Source organism: Solanum verrucosum, unplaced genomic scaffold, assembly GCF_900185275.1.
Source record: "Solanum verrucosum unplaced genomic scaffold, falcon-dt-bn FXZP01000093.1, whole genome shotgun sequence".
Lineage (NCBI taxonomy): Eukaryota > Viridiplantae > Streptophyta > Magnoliopsida > Solanales > Solanaceae > Solanum > Solanum verrucosum.
In genome coordinates, this window is record NW_026020065.1 from 2,621,499 (window position 1) to 2,638,070 (window position 16,572).

General features: G+C 31.8%; 2 protein-coding genes across 2 annotated transcripts in view; both read left to right on the forward strand.

Annotated features, from left to right (window-relative positions):
* The window catches only part of LOC125823685 (uncharacterized GPI-anchored protein At5g19250-like), a 124,184-nt gene that overhangs the window by 66,165 nt on the left and 41,447 nt on the right, over positions 1 to 16,572 (forward strand). The gene's annotated exons all lie outside the window — the stretch shown is intronic.
* On the forward strand, positions 1,928 to 11,097 carry LOC125823647 (NEDD8-activating enzyme E1 catalytic subunit). The gene is made up of 9 exons (XM_049503001.1): positions 1,928 to 2,126; positions 2,216 to 2,379; positions 3,344 to 3,546; positions 8,010 to 8,242; positions 8,326 to 8,388; positions 8,499 to 8,555; positions 8,760 to 8,881; positions 9,046 to 9,163; positions 10,578 to 11,097. Exons 1-9 carry the CDS (start codon positions 2,028 to 2,030, stop codon positions 10,863 to 10,865), a joined length of 1,347 nt encoding a protein of 448 aa, XP_049358958.1. The 5' UTR covers positions 1,928 to 2,027; the 3' UTR covers positions 10,866 to 11,097.

A 16,572-nucleotide genomic window follows, 5' to 3' on the forward strand; every position in this document is an offset into this window, starting at 1 on the left:
CTACCCGTTCACACTAAGATTAATTTTGGGAGTTCTACTCACCCGAATTCAATTCCGTAAAGTCGTACGGGTTCCTTAACGTCTTAGCTATCTACTCATGTAATCAAAATCATAATTAAATCGCCCAATTGCTACCAGATTTCCCTAGACCTCACAGATTCCGATTTTGTTCAAATCTGGACTAGGTTGGGAAATCTCAAGTTACTACGAAAAAGTTTTCCGGCCCAAAATTTTTCCCCGTTGGCTTTTCTATAACGATGGGAACAGGTCGTTACAATAACACATAATTAGAAGATAACAATATTATTTTTGAAATGCGTGAAAATTATTTACACTTCTCAACTTTGTTATATAAATCAAAACCTCTATTCAATTTTGAATAATAGACATTCTTCCTCCTCATTCGATACAATATCCATTTTACTGATTCAACCGTAAGAATAATATATATATATATATATATAAAAATAAAAGTTTTTAACCTTATTTGCCTTATAAAATCTAAAACTATTCTTTATGAATGTTATTTTAATATTAAATGGCCTAAATATGTAAGTATCTATTTATATATCTTTGTGAGTGTATGCGTGTGGGTACTTAAGTTTCATTTTTTCGCTTTTTATTATTCTTTGTTGTTTATATAAATAAACGAATTTTAGTTGTATTGATTAGTTATATTTATAAATTAAAATTTATTTATAATATAAATAGATAATCATTTAAATATTTATCATGAAAAACATTTTTATTTGTATTAATCATCTTTTTTATTACCTACAATAAAATATGTTTATAAAGTTAGGACTCTTTTATCATTTTCACTTTTTTTAATTAAGTAAATAAATATTAAAGTTTGATTGTTTTTCTTATTGTGCTCATTTATTTCAATATAGAAGATTTTAAGTTATATACTCAATAGCAGTATTTTCATTAGGAAAATAATATTTATTTTTTTATAGGTAAATTTGTTATATCAATTTTTAAAAAGAAAAAAATAGGAAAAACTACAACATATTTCACTACCATATATACTCTTATTACATCTACTTTCAAAATATTACGTATCTTACACTTAGATATATGTATTTTTGCTATCAGATACACAAAAATAGGGAGAAGACGAACGAGATTGGAGAGAGAGGCGAGCGAGATTCGAATGTATCTCAAATGCATGTGAATCACACTAGATATACACTAGATACGTATTTGTATGTATAAATTTTGATTCGGTAAATTAAATTTCGATTTGGTATGGTATTCGGTAATACCGCATTGAAGTTGTAGCCAATTGTATTACAAAGTTAATACTATTTTTCCAATCATTTCTATTTTTTATGTGGAGCCACGATATAATAGAAGATCAATAAGTAAAAATACATCAAGAAAAACAAATTGATACAACTAAAAGACATGTATTTGAGTTGTTTATGTTCATTCTTTAACTTTCTTCTTTGGACTTGTACTAATGAGAACTGGACATGTTGATACATGATCATCATTAAGTAAGTAATTCGGGAGATACCAAATACCAAATGGTACTAATGTCTCATACCAAACTCAAATCTAAATACCATAATTCTAAAATTTTACTCCCGCATACCATACCAAATACCCAATTACCGAATACCAAATTACTAAAAATTTTGATTCGATTCGATAATTTGATTTCCGATATTTTATGTCCAATCCTACTTAAATTTGACTTCATGTATCCGAAATATATATATCTACACATATTTAGAGGCACCAACATTTGACAAGATACATAATATTGCAAACTAGAGTGCATCTAAACTATTGAGATTTATGTAAGTTCCCAAAAAAATATCATAATTTTAAAGAAGTAAAAATAAATAAATACTGATAATGTACTGGTAAAATGAATATTTTAAAAAAATACAATTAATATAATTTCAACCCAATTTTTCTTTTTCACAAGTGCATCATCTACTTGCAATAAGGGGAAGTGCGAAGGCTAAGAGCACAAACACCTGCGTAAAGTCGAAGCTAGTAGGTCGAACTCATCAATGGCGGATTCAATACCACAAAGCCGATCAAGGGACCTCGATAAGCTCCTTCTCCGGCCCGGAAATCTCGTCGGACCGACCTTCGAGGCCGGTTCTCAGGTAAACCCCCCAATCCAAATACTCCTTTTTTTCTCGAACGATTGTGTTGCATTACCTTATGATTATAAGTTTGATCTCTTGTTTTACAGTTGAGAGATGATATAAAGGAGTGCGTAAGAGTGTTGGTGATAGGTGCTGGTGGATTAGGTTGCGAATTGCTCAAGGATTTGGCTTTTTCAGGGTTTCAAAACCTTGAGGTTATTGATATGGACCGAATTGAAGTTACCAATCTAAATCGCCAATTTCTGTTCAGGTGCGTTAGTTTATTCCGAGTTGTGTAGTTTATGACATTATGCTATTCGAATTTATTGTTGAGTTCGTAATGTGTGTATTATAATGAAGTCCTAATTCGTAAAGATTGAGTTTTGATCTCATGGTTTGTCTCCAGAGCAATTTTCCTTTATCTATGCAAACCCAGCTCAAAATTATACTTAGTACATAATGAGAGCAAAAGAACCAATAGGCAATACAATCTAGTTGGCATTGTGGCTCAATTTGTTTGCTGCTCTGCATTAGGTCAGATGCTTTCCTGGAGTCTTTTTAGCCCAGCTCAAAGCTCGTTTATCAGTGTAGAGCTATGTATGAGACAACAACAACATACCCACTGCAATCCCACAAGTTGGATCTGTGGAGGATAGTATGTACACATATCTTATCCCTACCTTGTAAGGCTGTGTATGAGAATCAGAAAAAAAAATCTAGTTTTAAAGGTCTGTAATTTACTTAAAAGAACACATTATGAAGTATTGTAATGAAGTTACTAATCTCACTAGACAACATTTATTCATGTGCAGAATATTTCTTGAGTAGCATCGTGTTTGAAATTACGCGAATCGAACTTATGGTTAGATTCTTATTGCGTGTATTGTTGAAATTATATTTTTTATTCACTTCTTCGAAAAGTAGTTTAGGGTTCCAAAACCCAAGAAAAAGTGAGTGGTGTGGGGGGTACAAGTCACATTTTTTATTTGTGTGACATGATGTTCGAGGAGAATTGTCCTTATCCCTGTTCATAAAAGGAAGATTATCCTTCTTCTGTTTTGGTAGTTTCTTATGTATGATCATAGTTATTGACAAAAACAAAATTTTTAAGTCGGCAATCACTTTGGATTTAGGGATACATGTAATTCCCTTAGTTTTTTGCTTGCAGTTACAATTTTGTTTATAAAGTTTAGCAATAATATATCTGCTAAAATTTCATTCTTTTTCCAATGTAGAATTGGAGATGTGGGAAAACCAAAGGCAGAAGTTGCTGCAAAAAGAGTGATGGAGAGAGTCAGTGGTGTAGATATCAAGTCACATTTCTGTCGGATTGAGGACAAACCTATAAGCTTCTACAATGATTTCCATATTATTGTTCTTGGTCTTGATTCTATTGAGGCTCGAAGCTATATAAATTCTGTTGCTTGCAGCTTTCTAGGTTTGTCTTTTCTTATGCTTTCAAACATGTTGCACAGGCTGCATTGGCTTGATCAAATTTCGTTTTCCGAGTACTTTATCTAAATGCCTCCCTGTTGTGCCTTTTCTTATGATTGCTTAGGAGAACAAAAGTTTCTAATTGTGTAGTTGCAGATTGCTAGAACTTTTTGGTTTCATCCCCTCTCTCCCTTCATTTTATTGCTGATTTAAAATATTGTGTGGGTGAATTGGAAGGTTGTAAGTGATACTTCTTCGTAAAATCTCAGAGCCAGTCGTTTTTCTTTCTTTGATAAATAAAATGGATAGCTTTTTTTTGTACTGTGGACCGTCAGATCCTTAGGTGTCTAGCTAGATGTCTCTAGTCTAAATATAGATTGACCCCAGATCAACAATGAGACAATTATAAATCCAGTTCTATTTCCAAAGTTACCTATTTCAAAAAAATTGCTGATTTAAAATACTGTGTGGGTGAATTGGAAGGTTGTAAGTGATACTTCTTCGTAAAATCCAGTCCTTTTTCTTTCTTTGATAAATAAAATGGATAGCTTTTTTTTGTACTGTGGACTGTCAGGTCCTTAGGTTTCTAGCTAGATATCTCTAGTCTAAATATAGAATGACCCCAGATCAACAATGAGACAATTATATATCCAGTTCTATTTCCAAAGTTAACTATTTAAAAAAAAACCCAGTTCTATTTCCCTGCCATTTTTGACACATGCTTACTGTGACCAATTTCTATAACTTCTATTAAGGCCAAAATGGAAATAAGAAAGGGAAATAAATGTGAAGTAACAACTATTAGATTCTAGTATGAAGATAGAGTAGTTTGACTTGGATATTTGTTTAAGCATCAAGATGTGAAAACAAAGAATTTGAGGTCTGTGCTGCATGGATTTGGACAAAGATGTTTCTTACATCTTATGTTGCTCATATTTGTATATAATCAACTAGTCTATGTGCCTATTTTTAAGAGCGCTCAAGCTTGAAGATTGCATTCAGCTACTGAAATGAGTAACATACTAAACAGTTTCAAATTGAATAAACCAACTGTACATTCATGAGAGAAAAATATGCATGGTTTGTTGTTTGCATTTGACTTTGGAAGAGGAAAATGTTTTCTTTTTGAAACTGATGCCATGTATTCATCAGCATTAAGGGTATGCTGGGAGCCTGGGACTATGGATGTACTTGGTCTTCTTAATGCTATCATTTTATTTGATTGTTTGAAAAATAACTTTGAACTTCTCTTCTAATATGGGGTAGATGCAAACAGAGTGGGAATGCGCCTCTTTTTCCTGATTTAGTGGACCAAGCCACTAAAGGTATTTGCTAAGCTAGATCCCTAGAAAATGCTCAAATTCGAAAAAGAGAAAAGAAGCTCCACACATGAAACAGACAAACAAACAACATATCAGTGTAATCCCACAAGTGGGGTCTGGGGAAGGTAAGATGTAGGCAGATGCCGCAGACCATACCTCTACCTTTGCAAGGAAGAAAAATTGTTTTTGATTGACCCTCGACTCAAACAAATTGTAATTGATGCAGGAAAGAAAGAAAGGAAAAGAGACAACAAAACAACAAATGTACAAAACAAGTGTAGCAACAAAGTAATAAACATTGGAGAAAAGGAAACTACTTGATACCTAAATTATACTACTAGAAGTGGGACAATACTCGACTACCTACTAACTTTACCTTAGTTCTCGACCTCTATACCTTCATATCGAAGTTCACGTTCTTAGTAAGTTGTGTCATGTCATGTCTAATCACTTCCTCCTAGTTCTTCTTCGGCGTACCTATACCTTTCCAAACTTTTGCTATACCTAACCTTATCACACCTTCCTTTCACATGTACGAAGCTTCTCAACCTTGCTTATATAATCTTGTTCACTACAGAGGCCACTCCCATAATAATCCGTATAACTTTGTTCTTAATTATCTCTCTTAATATGCTCACACATCCATCTGAGCATCTTCATCTTCTGAATGTGGGCATTTTTTACTGGCCAACACTTTGCCCCATACGATAGTGTTGGTTTAACCACCATCCTATAGAACTTACCTTTAAGCCTTAACGACACATTCTTACCACACTATACCCTAGAGTTGAGCCTCCATTTCACCCACCCCGCTTAATACGGTGTTTGACAATATCACCAATACCCCATCTCCTTGAATTATGAACCAAAGATACTTGAAAATTTCTCTCTTTAGGTATAACTAGTGCATCAATCTTTATTTCCACCACTGCCTCATGCGTCATGTCACTGAATTTGCACTCTGGGTACTCTTTTACTCTTTTAGTCTGTGGGTGTGGTCAGTGGTCAATGATATGGGTTGATTCATGAGCTCTTAGGTTCAAATCCTAGTAAAATTAGAAACACTAAGTTATTTCTTCTCATCTGTCATAGCATTGGTGGATAGAGTTATCCAGTACCTGTTGTTGGTGGGAGGTGGCAGGTATCTCGTGGAATTAATCGATGTGTGCACAAGTTGGCTCTAACATCACAATTGTTTGAAAATTAACCTTGATCAAGAAATTACCTTAATTTTTTAAAAAACATTACATTATAAAAGACTCTATAGCTCGCGAAATGTGGATAGCTCAAGATAACCTTCAGAGAAGAGGGGTGACCATTTGTAGTAGGTGTGAATTGTGTGAGAGGCATAATGGGGATGTTGATCACCTTTTTAATCACTTCATTCGCTAGACAGATCTGAGATTTTATCCTGAACATCTTGGGGGTTCAACTGGACAATGCCAAGAACGACAAAAGAACTACCACAATGCTGGTGCTTGATACTTGATAGGGCTGGGCAAGGCAGAAAACATGTCCTTCAGCAGTTTGGTGGACTATTTGGAAGGAAAGGAATACAATAATTTCTGAAAGCAAATTAGAATGTCGTTAGTATAAGTATAGATGTTTTTCGGGATAATTTCTAAAAAGTACAATTAACTAACTTACATTGCAAAAACATAACCCAACACTTACATTGCAAATTTTTAGCCCAAACTATAAGTCATTTACGATAGGAAAATGTTTTTCCATTACAATAGTTTGCACAAAACCACATTCCAGGAAATCTTCCTTCCATTATATCATTATTTTCTTACAACAGTGTTTAAATTTTTTGATATACAATAGTATACAAAACTTCAATTTATTTTTTTTACAACAATGATTAACAAAACCCGATATACAACATTATACAAAATTACAAGAGATGCTTATACACCCATATACAATACTATACAACATAATGCGCTATTGTACAAAAAACTGACTTGATCTTCTTCCTTGAATCCAAGCACCAGATTCATCCAAACACACCTAAAAAGAACTGCACCAAAGCACCCAAGATTTTAGATTTAGGCTTTTCAATATGTAACAAATCTTCTGCAATAATACCCACTTGAAATAAAGCTTATTTGCGGAAATTCGATTTTCAAACTTTGAAGCTTCAAGCTTCAATAATGGTTGAACGGCAATTTTTACTTATATTATATCAAAGTTTCAATATAGGTTAGGATGTTAGGTTGGTAGATCTTTCTATTAGTTTGTCGTGCAATAGGAGAACCTAATTTATAGAAGATACTGCGTGCAGAAAAAAATCTGCCGAAAAGAATATTGTGCAATTTTGCTTCAAAAACAAAAGAACTCCACAATTCAACATATCTAAGCACTACAATTTAGAACTGTCATGAAATTGGGTCAATTCAGGTAAACATTGAAACTTTGGCTAAATTATGTACAGTAACTTTATGGGCTGCACTAGAGTGTAATTATCTCATGTTTTTCCCTACTGTTTTTTGTATGACATGGCAATTGCAAATGATATAGAGGCCATGGTAGGTATCTTTGAGCTCATTACACAATATGTAATGTCGCTACTCCTTGTAAATACCTCACAGCACCTTCTTGTTATTGGTCACTCCATAATCAACGGACATACTCAATATTTTCAATATCTTTGGTGCTCTATTTATTTTCTTATTGAAATGTGTAATTTTTTGCAAGTTATCTTAAATATATATAATTTTACATTTTATACCTTAAATTTCAAATTCACTCGACATTATTTCAAAAAATATATAATCTTAGAAATAACAGAATAAGGTTATTTAAGGAATGGAATCATCTTTGCAAGAAGGGAAGGGTAAGACTATCTCAGACCAGCCTTTCCTGGATGGGACCCTTTTATTATATAGGAGCAGCAAATGAATTAAACATACATGACATAAGAAGATATCAATGTGAAGAGGGAAGTAGAATATCTGATTGGATAAATTCCAAATAAAGATATTCAACTAATTAGGCATTTTCAGAACCCAAAGGATGGGTTGTTGTAGCTCTTTCACTCCCTACGAAATGTGTCTTATGATCCTGGCTAGTTTTCATACGTAGTGCAAGGTGGTTCTTGAAAGTGTACTAATTTAGCTCACCCATCTGACGTTTCATGCAGAGTACGATTCCGATGACATCCCACAGGAAGAGTCAATTAAGCCTATGGTTGATGGTGGGACTGAAGGATTCAAGGGCCATGCAAGGATTATAATGCCAGGTGTCACCCCTTGCTTTGAGTGTACAATATGGCTCTTTCCCCCACAAGTGAAGTTTCCCTTGTGTACTCTTGCTGAAACTCCTAGAACTGCTGCTCACTGCATTGAGTATGCACATTTAATCAAATGGGATGAGGTAAATATTGAAGCTCGCATCCCCTGTTTTTCCAAATCTCTAGACCAAGTGCTCTGTCATTTCATCCTAAAAGTTTTATGCAGGCTCATAGTGGCAAAACATTTGATCCAGATGATCCTGAACACATGCAATGGGTGTATTCAGAGGTTGCAATTTATGTTCTTTGCTTTCTCCATTCCTATTACTTTAAGTCATATGCAATTATTTCTCATGTTCCTTTTTCAACCCTTGACTTCCTCTGATCCATGTGCCGTAGGCTGTTAAGAGAGCAGAGCTCTTTGGAATTCCAGGAGTTACCTATTCCTTGACCCAGGTAAACTCATGATATGAAAGTTTCAGCCTTGCCTTCTGTAGACATCCCCCATTAACATGGCCAAACTTAAAATTATTTATCTATTTCATTTTGCATTGAGGTGAGAATTTATTCTATTCCAGCCATATTATGCTGGTATAGTGGTTTTTGCAGTTTCATGTGTTCTCAGTGCATATTTGAATAATCTTTTTTCGCTGCTTACAGGGTGTGGTGAAAAATATCATACCTGCTATAGCATCCACCAATGCTATAATTTCTGCTGCCTGTGCTCTGGAGACCTTGAAGGTTGTCTCTGGATGTAGCAAAACATTAACAAATTACTTAACGTAAGTCTGTTTTAACTCCTAATTCACGTACCTCCACAATGTTGCAGAGCATGTTCTGTCGTGTATGATCAATGATCTTATTGTCAACATTGCACTTTAATTTGATAACATCTTGAAGGATAATTTTTTCGTATGAAAAATGTGAAATTCTGTCCCTTTTGAAGGTACAATGGAGTTGAAGGTCTGCACACCAAAGTGACCGAGTTTGTGAGGGACAAAGATTGTCTTGTTTGTGGTCCTGGTGTTCTTATTGAGCTAGAGGCTTCAGTTACTCTTAAAAAGGTTCTTTTTCTTTCTATTTCTCAGTTCCTTAAGATTGCTTATCACTCACAAGATTGTTCAGTAAAACACTAAAATACCTGATGAGAAACTTATGTATCACATCTCTAAAGCAGCTTAATAGAGTGCTTCCTAATCAACATTCGGAAAGAAGAAACCAGCTGAGAATTGGGGAGCAATATCCCGATATTGACCTAGTCGACTTCTCTTGCATGTTTGAACGCATCCTTGATATGACTATATTGTTGCGCCCAAGGGTGTGGCTTAGTGGTCAAGGAAGTGGGTTAAGAACCATAAGGTCTTAGGTTCAAATTCCAGTAGACAAACACTAGGTATTTTTTTTTCCATATGTCCCAATCTTGGTGGACAGAGTTAGTTGATACTTGTGCTGGTGGGAGGTAGCAGTTAGCCCGTGGAATCAGTCGAGGTGCGCCTAAGCTGGCCCCGACACCATGGTTATGAAAAATACAACTATATTTGGTCAATCCCTGACAATGATCATTTTAGTGATGTTAGTGCTGTACTACAGGAGTGCTGAGTGTCAAAACCAGAAGCCTTTATGAAGCTGAGTAGTAGGAACTAGGAACAAGTAAAGGGAAAAACTCGTCCATAAAAGTTTGATCATGTCTGAAAGCTGATGAACACAAGTTTTTCATCTTAACAACCCAATATAATATTAGTAAAGAACCCATATATAATTGTAGAAGGAAATAATGCAAAATGGAATTTATGAGATAGCTTGGCATCTGCAGCAATTATATTAAACAATAATCCAAGTATGTCGCCCTTTCCTGAAAAGAAGAATCTCTAGTACAGCAGATAAGTTGGAAGTTCCTATTAAAATCTTCAATGTTCATAGTAACTATCTGGTAAGGATTGTTTGTAGTCAAAGTTAAATAATCACTTAGGACCTGATCATACTCTTGGTTGGAAAAGAGCTCAATTGGACGATCTTTTGAGAAACTGAATAAACGTAAGAGAGCATACGTCATCTTATTTTTCTTTCTTTTTCTTTATCTATTGGGGGGGGGGGGGGGGGGGGGGAGTAATATTTATGTTTCTGTTTGAGTTCACTATTCCCGCAGCTTTTGTCCTTTAAATGTGTGGAAGAATCTGTGACTGTGGGCTGCATCTCATTCACATATTTTTTCGGTTTGAAAGTCGGTACGTTGTAAAAGAACTTTTAGAATTACTCTCTCTGATACATTGAGTTATCTGCCATAAAAATCTCATGAGAAGATGCCATATATTGTGGATTTAAATGTCTTTTTGTCATCAGCGTAAAGACCATCTAATTTGATGGACTTCTTCTTGTTTGAGCTTGTCAAACACTCCACCACAACAAAAGGGTAATAAACTAATTGGTTGGTGATACAACTAATAATGCATAAGATTTTCTCTTTCTGGTGTTGTGCAGTTCATTGATCTCCTTGAAGATCACCCTAAGCTACTACTAACTAGAGTAAGTGTGACGTATCGAGGGAAGAATCTATACATGCAAGCACCTCCGGTACTGGAAGAGATGACTCGGTCTAATTTGGATTTACCATTGTTTGAGCTTATGGGTAAAACTCCTAGGGACATCGTTCATGTTACTGGTGCAGCGGGAAAAGGAGATAAAAAGCAGTCATGTTCTAGGAAATTACGTGTTATTTTCAAGGGAATGGTTGGAGTTACAGATATGGACATGGCTGGTGGGGCTTAACTTTCAGTCACCCATCAGCATATACTTATTTGTTCCTGGTAAGCACTTTTAGGAGAGTAGCTTCGTTTTCTCCTCTAATTTTTCTCTAGTTAGCAGACAAGGTTGATAGGGAATGCCTCCATTTTTGTAACTCTCTTTCTTTACTTATCACGTGGACGTGAAAATTGGTGAATTTATATCTATAACATGTGAAATGAAATGAGTGAGTTATACACCTCATAATCTATGAAAATCTGCCAAATACTATTGAAGTTTAGCTCAATCTGATACTACTGACTTTATTACTTCTCAAAATTAATTGCTGTAGACACAAACATATGTAGAGGTAAATAAATTGTAAGTTGAAGAGTGAAAACATAGCTGCTGCCACAGTACTTGATTTGTGCTTCAAAAGTACAACTTTTATATGTGGTAATTACTTACCACAACAATGATAAGGAACCACCATGACTCCTTATCTTTTATTGATGCAGAATCAGCTTTTTCACTTATATTACTGTGTAATTATTTGTATATGATTATGGGCAGGCATAATTGAACATTCATGACATAGCAATTCTCAGATACAGAGAATGGGCAATTTATCAATCTTGGCAGAAATATTGCCAAGTAGTATTTTATCCACCACTCAACTAACTTATCCAAAATTTGTGGGCAATATAGAAGGATGGGTAGTGATGGTGATAAATATGTGATCTAGCACTACTGTTTCCAGTCAAACATTCTAATCCAACAAATCTATCTGTAAAACAAATAAATCTAAAAAATGGATTCGAGATCTTTTTTTATATATATATTTTTTTTTCTTGAAAATGTTAATTGAATGCTGATAAAGATAAAATATGGTCTACAGATACAAGTAGGGATGGACATGATATGGTATAATACCTAATTAGCATATGATATTGAAATCTTTTATACTGTGATGTTGGTATTATGGTATATGGTATTATATGATATGATATATGGTATATATTTTAATGTTTTTTTTTGTATTCGATACAATATTTGGTATTTAGAAACAGCATACCGAAATATTGAATATTATATGGAAGTATATAGTTCCATAATATATATATATATATATATATATACTAGTTTTGACGCATGTACTACACTATTTTTAAAAATAATGAGAATATTATAAAATTTGAAAATTATGTAAATTATAATACAATGAATGATAAAGTATAAGTTCCTATGAATAGTAAACTTTCTTATATTTACTATTAAAAGTTAGTCACTCATAAAATCTCTTAGTTACACCTCTTAAATATAATTTTTCCTTCCTCTCCATAGTGCATTACTTATTTATAATAGTATTGTTGGAGTTTTTACTATTAACATAAAATAATAAATAAATATTGATATAAAACATAAAAGATATACTAAATTGGATGTTTTTAGTTGGAGTAATATATTAATTTAACATTACTATTAGGGAGTGTTCAAATTTTATTTGAACTTTGAGATTGTCAACGTCTGTCAATCAAACTTGAGTTTTTAAGAAGAGAGGAATAGAAAACATAAAAAAACCGTAGTTTAAAAATGTGAAAAAACCCCTTCATTCATAGTTAAAAAATGGTAGTACGAGCATGTTCATATTGTTTCTTATCATAGAAGTCATAACCCTTCAAAAAGGTTTGTACTCATCGAAAAAGTCATAACCATTCAATGAGAAATGTTGTCTTCTTTTAATATAATATATTATATTATAAATAATTAAATAAATAAATATAATATAAAATATAGAAGATATACTAAATTTGGTGTTTTAAGAAGAAGAACAATGAAAATCTTTTTAAAATGTAGTTTAAAAATTTGAGGAAGCCCCTCTTTTTATTGCCAACAAAGGGTAATGTATGAAAGAATTCATTCTGCCTTATCAAAAATGAGTCACAACCCTTTAGAAAACTCATAACCCTTCAAAAAGGTCAAAACTCATCGGAAAAGTCATAACTCTTTGGAAAAGCCACAATTCTTTGAAAAAACTCATAACTCTTCGAAAAAATCGCAACCGTATAAAAATTCACAACCCTTCAATAAGGTTACAACTCATGGAAAAAGTTATAAGTCTTTGGAAATGTCACAACACTTCAATGTGAAAAAGTGACTATTTTTAGTATAATATAGTCTAATATAAATAAATATAATATAATATAAAACATAGAACATATACTAAATTTGGTTTTTAAGTTAGGGGTTTTATAATAATTTATCATTTAAGCTAGGTAGTTCATTCTTTTAAGGTAGTATAGATAGATAAAAGAGAAATATATAGATATTTCTAATTTTCATTAATTGATATGAAATTTTAAAAAATAAAGAAGAATTTTAATCTGAGGATATTTAGAATATATAAAAATGTCTTTTAATTTTGTGTTCTTAAAGATGTCCCCCCCACCCCCAAGAAAAAAAGAACATTCTATATTAAACTGAATAAAAATAAAAGTCCAACAAATCAATTTAAAATGGAGGAGTACATATTCAATCTAGTTTGGACTCTTCAAACATGTTTTTGATCAAATCATTTTTCTTCAACAATTTGAGTCATTGCATTGCTTGAACACCAAGTTGTAGTTTGTGCAACAGAAAATTATTGAATTTTTGTCAAGTAGAAGTTGATGCAAAAGTATAATTATACTATAAAAATGAGTAGCTATTAATTGTCTACATAGTCTTCTTGTTTGAAGTTGAGTATTTCTATTCTCCTTGTTGCATCAACTTTTGTAGATCTATCTAGTTTACCCACAATAAAAACTATAATTGCATAAGTGAAGAACTCTCAAAATCTACCTTGTTTTAAGAAGAATAGAAAACTTACAAAATTTGTAGTTTAAAAGTGTAAGGAAACCTCTCTATTTATAGACAACAAATGATAGTATGAGAAGGTGCTTATCGTGCCTTATCAGATAAATTACAAATCGTCAGAAAAATCACAACATTTTGAACATGTCACAACTCATTGAAAAAGTCACAATCCTTCGAAAAAGTTATTTGCATCAATGTGAAAAGGTGTCAGCTTATAATATAATATAGAATAAATAAATAAATATAATATAATATAAAATATAGAATAATAAATTGGGTGTTTTAAGTTGGGGATAATATAGTAATTTAACATTCAAGTTAGGGATTTCATGCTTTTAAGGTAGTAGTAGTAGTAGTATATATATATATGACAACTCTATTTTGATTGAAATGTATTAAAATTAATATAGGTGGGATCATGAAATATTATTATTTTGTAGAATTATTATTTAATAGATAAATTAATATTTATTAATTTAAAGAGTGATTCGACACCGCAAAAGTCATTCAGAGATGAAATCTTAGAGAATTTGAATGAATTTACTTGTGAAAACACCATTCATGAACTTGAGGTCATGATTAATAATCTCAGTTACCACAATAAAATGGACGTTAATAACCTATTGGATGAGTGAAAATGATACATATTCAGCGGTACAAAGCTTATAAGGAATTGTGGATACCATTGAAAAAAATAATGTTGATGATAAAATTGAAGATGATATAATACATTTGGAACCAGTTACACGTAAGGAAGCATTTAGCGCATCAAGAACTCTTCACAATTTTATGGTGCTATTCGAAAAGACAACACTAAAACTTTTGGATACAATAAGAAAAGTTAGAGATGAGTGTCAACTAGATTTAAATTTTAAGAAGAAACAAAAAACAATAGAATCATATTTCACTAAATTGTTTTAGCTAGATATATTGTACTTTTAAAGAATTATTAATTTATAATATTAATGGGACCATATATTTATATAGGAGTCTTCTGAAAATATATTATCTTATTAACTTATCGAAATTGGTGATTTTTTTCATTGGCTAAGTCGGGATCAGAGAAAAATAATATCTTTGAGAGATTATTAATTAATCGAGTATTAATTTAATGAGCTTTTACTGTAAATGTAATTGATTAACAAAAGGAGTTGTTAATACTTTCTTTTGAATAAATATTTCAACATGTGTAATGTGTTAGTATGAAACAATTGAGACTCTTTTTTGAATTGTCGGAGTTCTAATACTCTATTATACGAGTATACATTAGTCAAAGTTGAGCAAACTATGGTTATCAACTTATTGTAAGATACCAAAATCAAACTTTAAAATATTGAATCATACTAAGTTAAATTGATATGATAATAGTATAATAATTTTAAAAACCGAATATTAAAATTAGGGAAAAGGGTCTGATATACCCCTCAACTTTGTCATTTGGAGCTGACATGCCCCTCGTTATGAAAGTGGCTCATATATACCCTTACCGTTATACAAACGGTTCACATATACCCTTCATTTAACGGAAGTGAAAAAAAATTAGTTTTAAATTTATATTTTTGACTTTTGATTTTTAAAAAAAATTATTTAGGGGTATATATGATTTTTCTAGCAAATTTCAAGGTATATTTTAATTTTTTTCGGACATAAATTATTTTTTGACTTCTTGATTATCATTATTTGAGTTTCTTATTCTTATTTTATTTTTTCTTTCATTCCTTAGTGTAAAGAAAAAAATTTAAAACTATTTTATGTGGCTACATTATAATTTAAAACTATTTTTTTGGATATATTGTAATTTAATTTTTGTATTTGAAGAAAAAAATTGGGTCATCTATAATAAATTTTACAAGAATATTAGCAAAACTTAAATAAATTTGACCATCAAAATAATAAATCTAAATTAGTCATTGAAACCAAAAAAAAGTTAAAAAAATAATATATGTTTGATGAGGATTAAATATACCCATATGGAATTATATTTAAAAAAAAAAAAAAAAAAAATTAAACTAAAATTAATTTTGTCACTTCCATTAGAGAAAAAGGGTATATGTGAGCTATTTATATAACAATAGGGATATATATGAGCCCACTTTTATAACGAGGGATATATCAACTCTGAATGACAAAATTGAGGGGTATATCAGATCCTTTTCTCTTAAAATTATAATACCAAAATTTCAAATACCATACCATATTCACCCCTAGATACAAGAGACAGTGACGGTAAAACCTCTAACTGCCAACTAGCTATGCATTTGTTTTTTTGGTCCTACAAAGGGTTTGGATATGGAGGTCATAATTCAGTAGCTTTTAAGTTGTGTACATAAGTGTGTCCTACTTGAATTAATATTGAAAATCATAGATAAGACTAACGCATATAATAATATAATATACATTTTTAGATATACATACTGTTCAACTTTATTGTAGTAGCATCAGTTGTAATCCATAATTAAATGCAACATCAAAACTTCAAGTCCACTTAGGAGATATGCAAAGTTACAATTTGAAGTTTTATGTGTACATTCTAAATTCTAGTTTTTTGAGTTGTTACCTTTGAAATATATATATATATATATATATTTCTTTTAAGAAAAATATATGAATTTGAATCAAAACTGATAAATTGTGCCAAATATGCCTTCTGCTCTCTCTTTCTCTACTTTTTCTTCTGACTAAAAACTCTGCCTTAAAAGGTTTCTTCTAGATCTCAATGAGACGTGGTAAGATGCTTTCCAAAAAATAGTGTATACATTAGTTTTGTGTATTATTAATATTTTGTTTGATATATTTTTTAATTTATTTATGATTAATGTAAGCATTAGTTATAAACTCTATTTGATATTATGTTATAGAATATAATTAATACATGACATGGTATGGTATTAAAAAT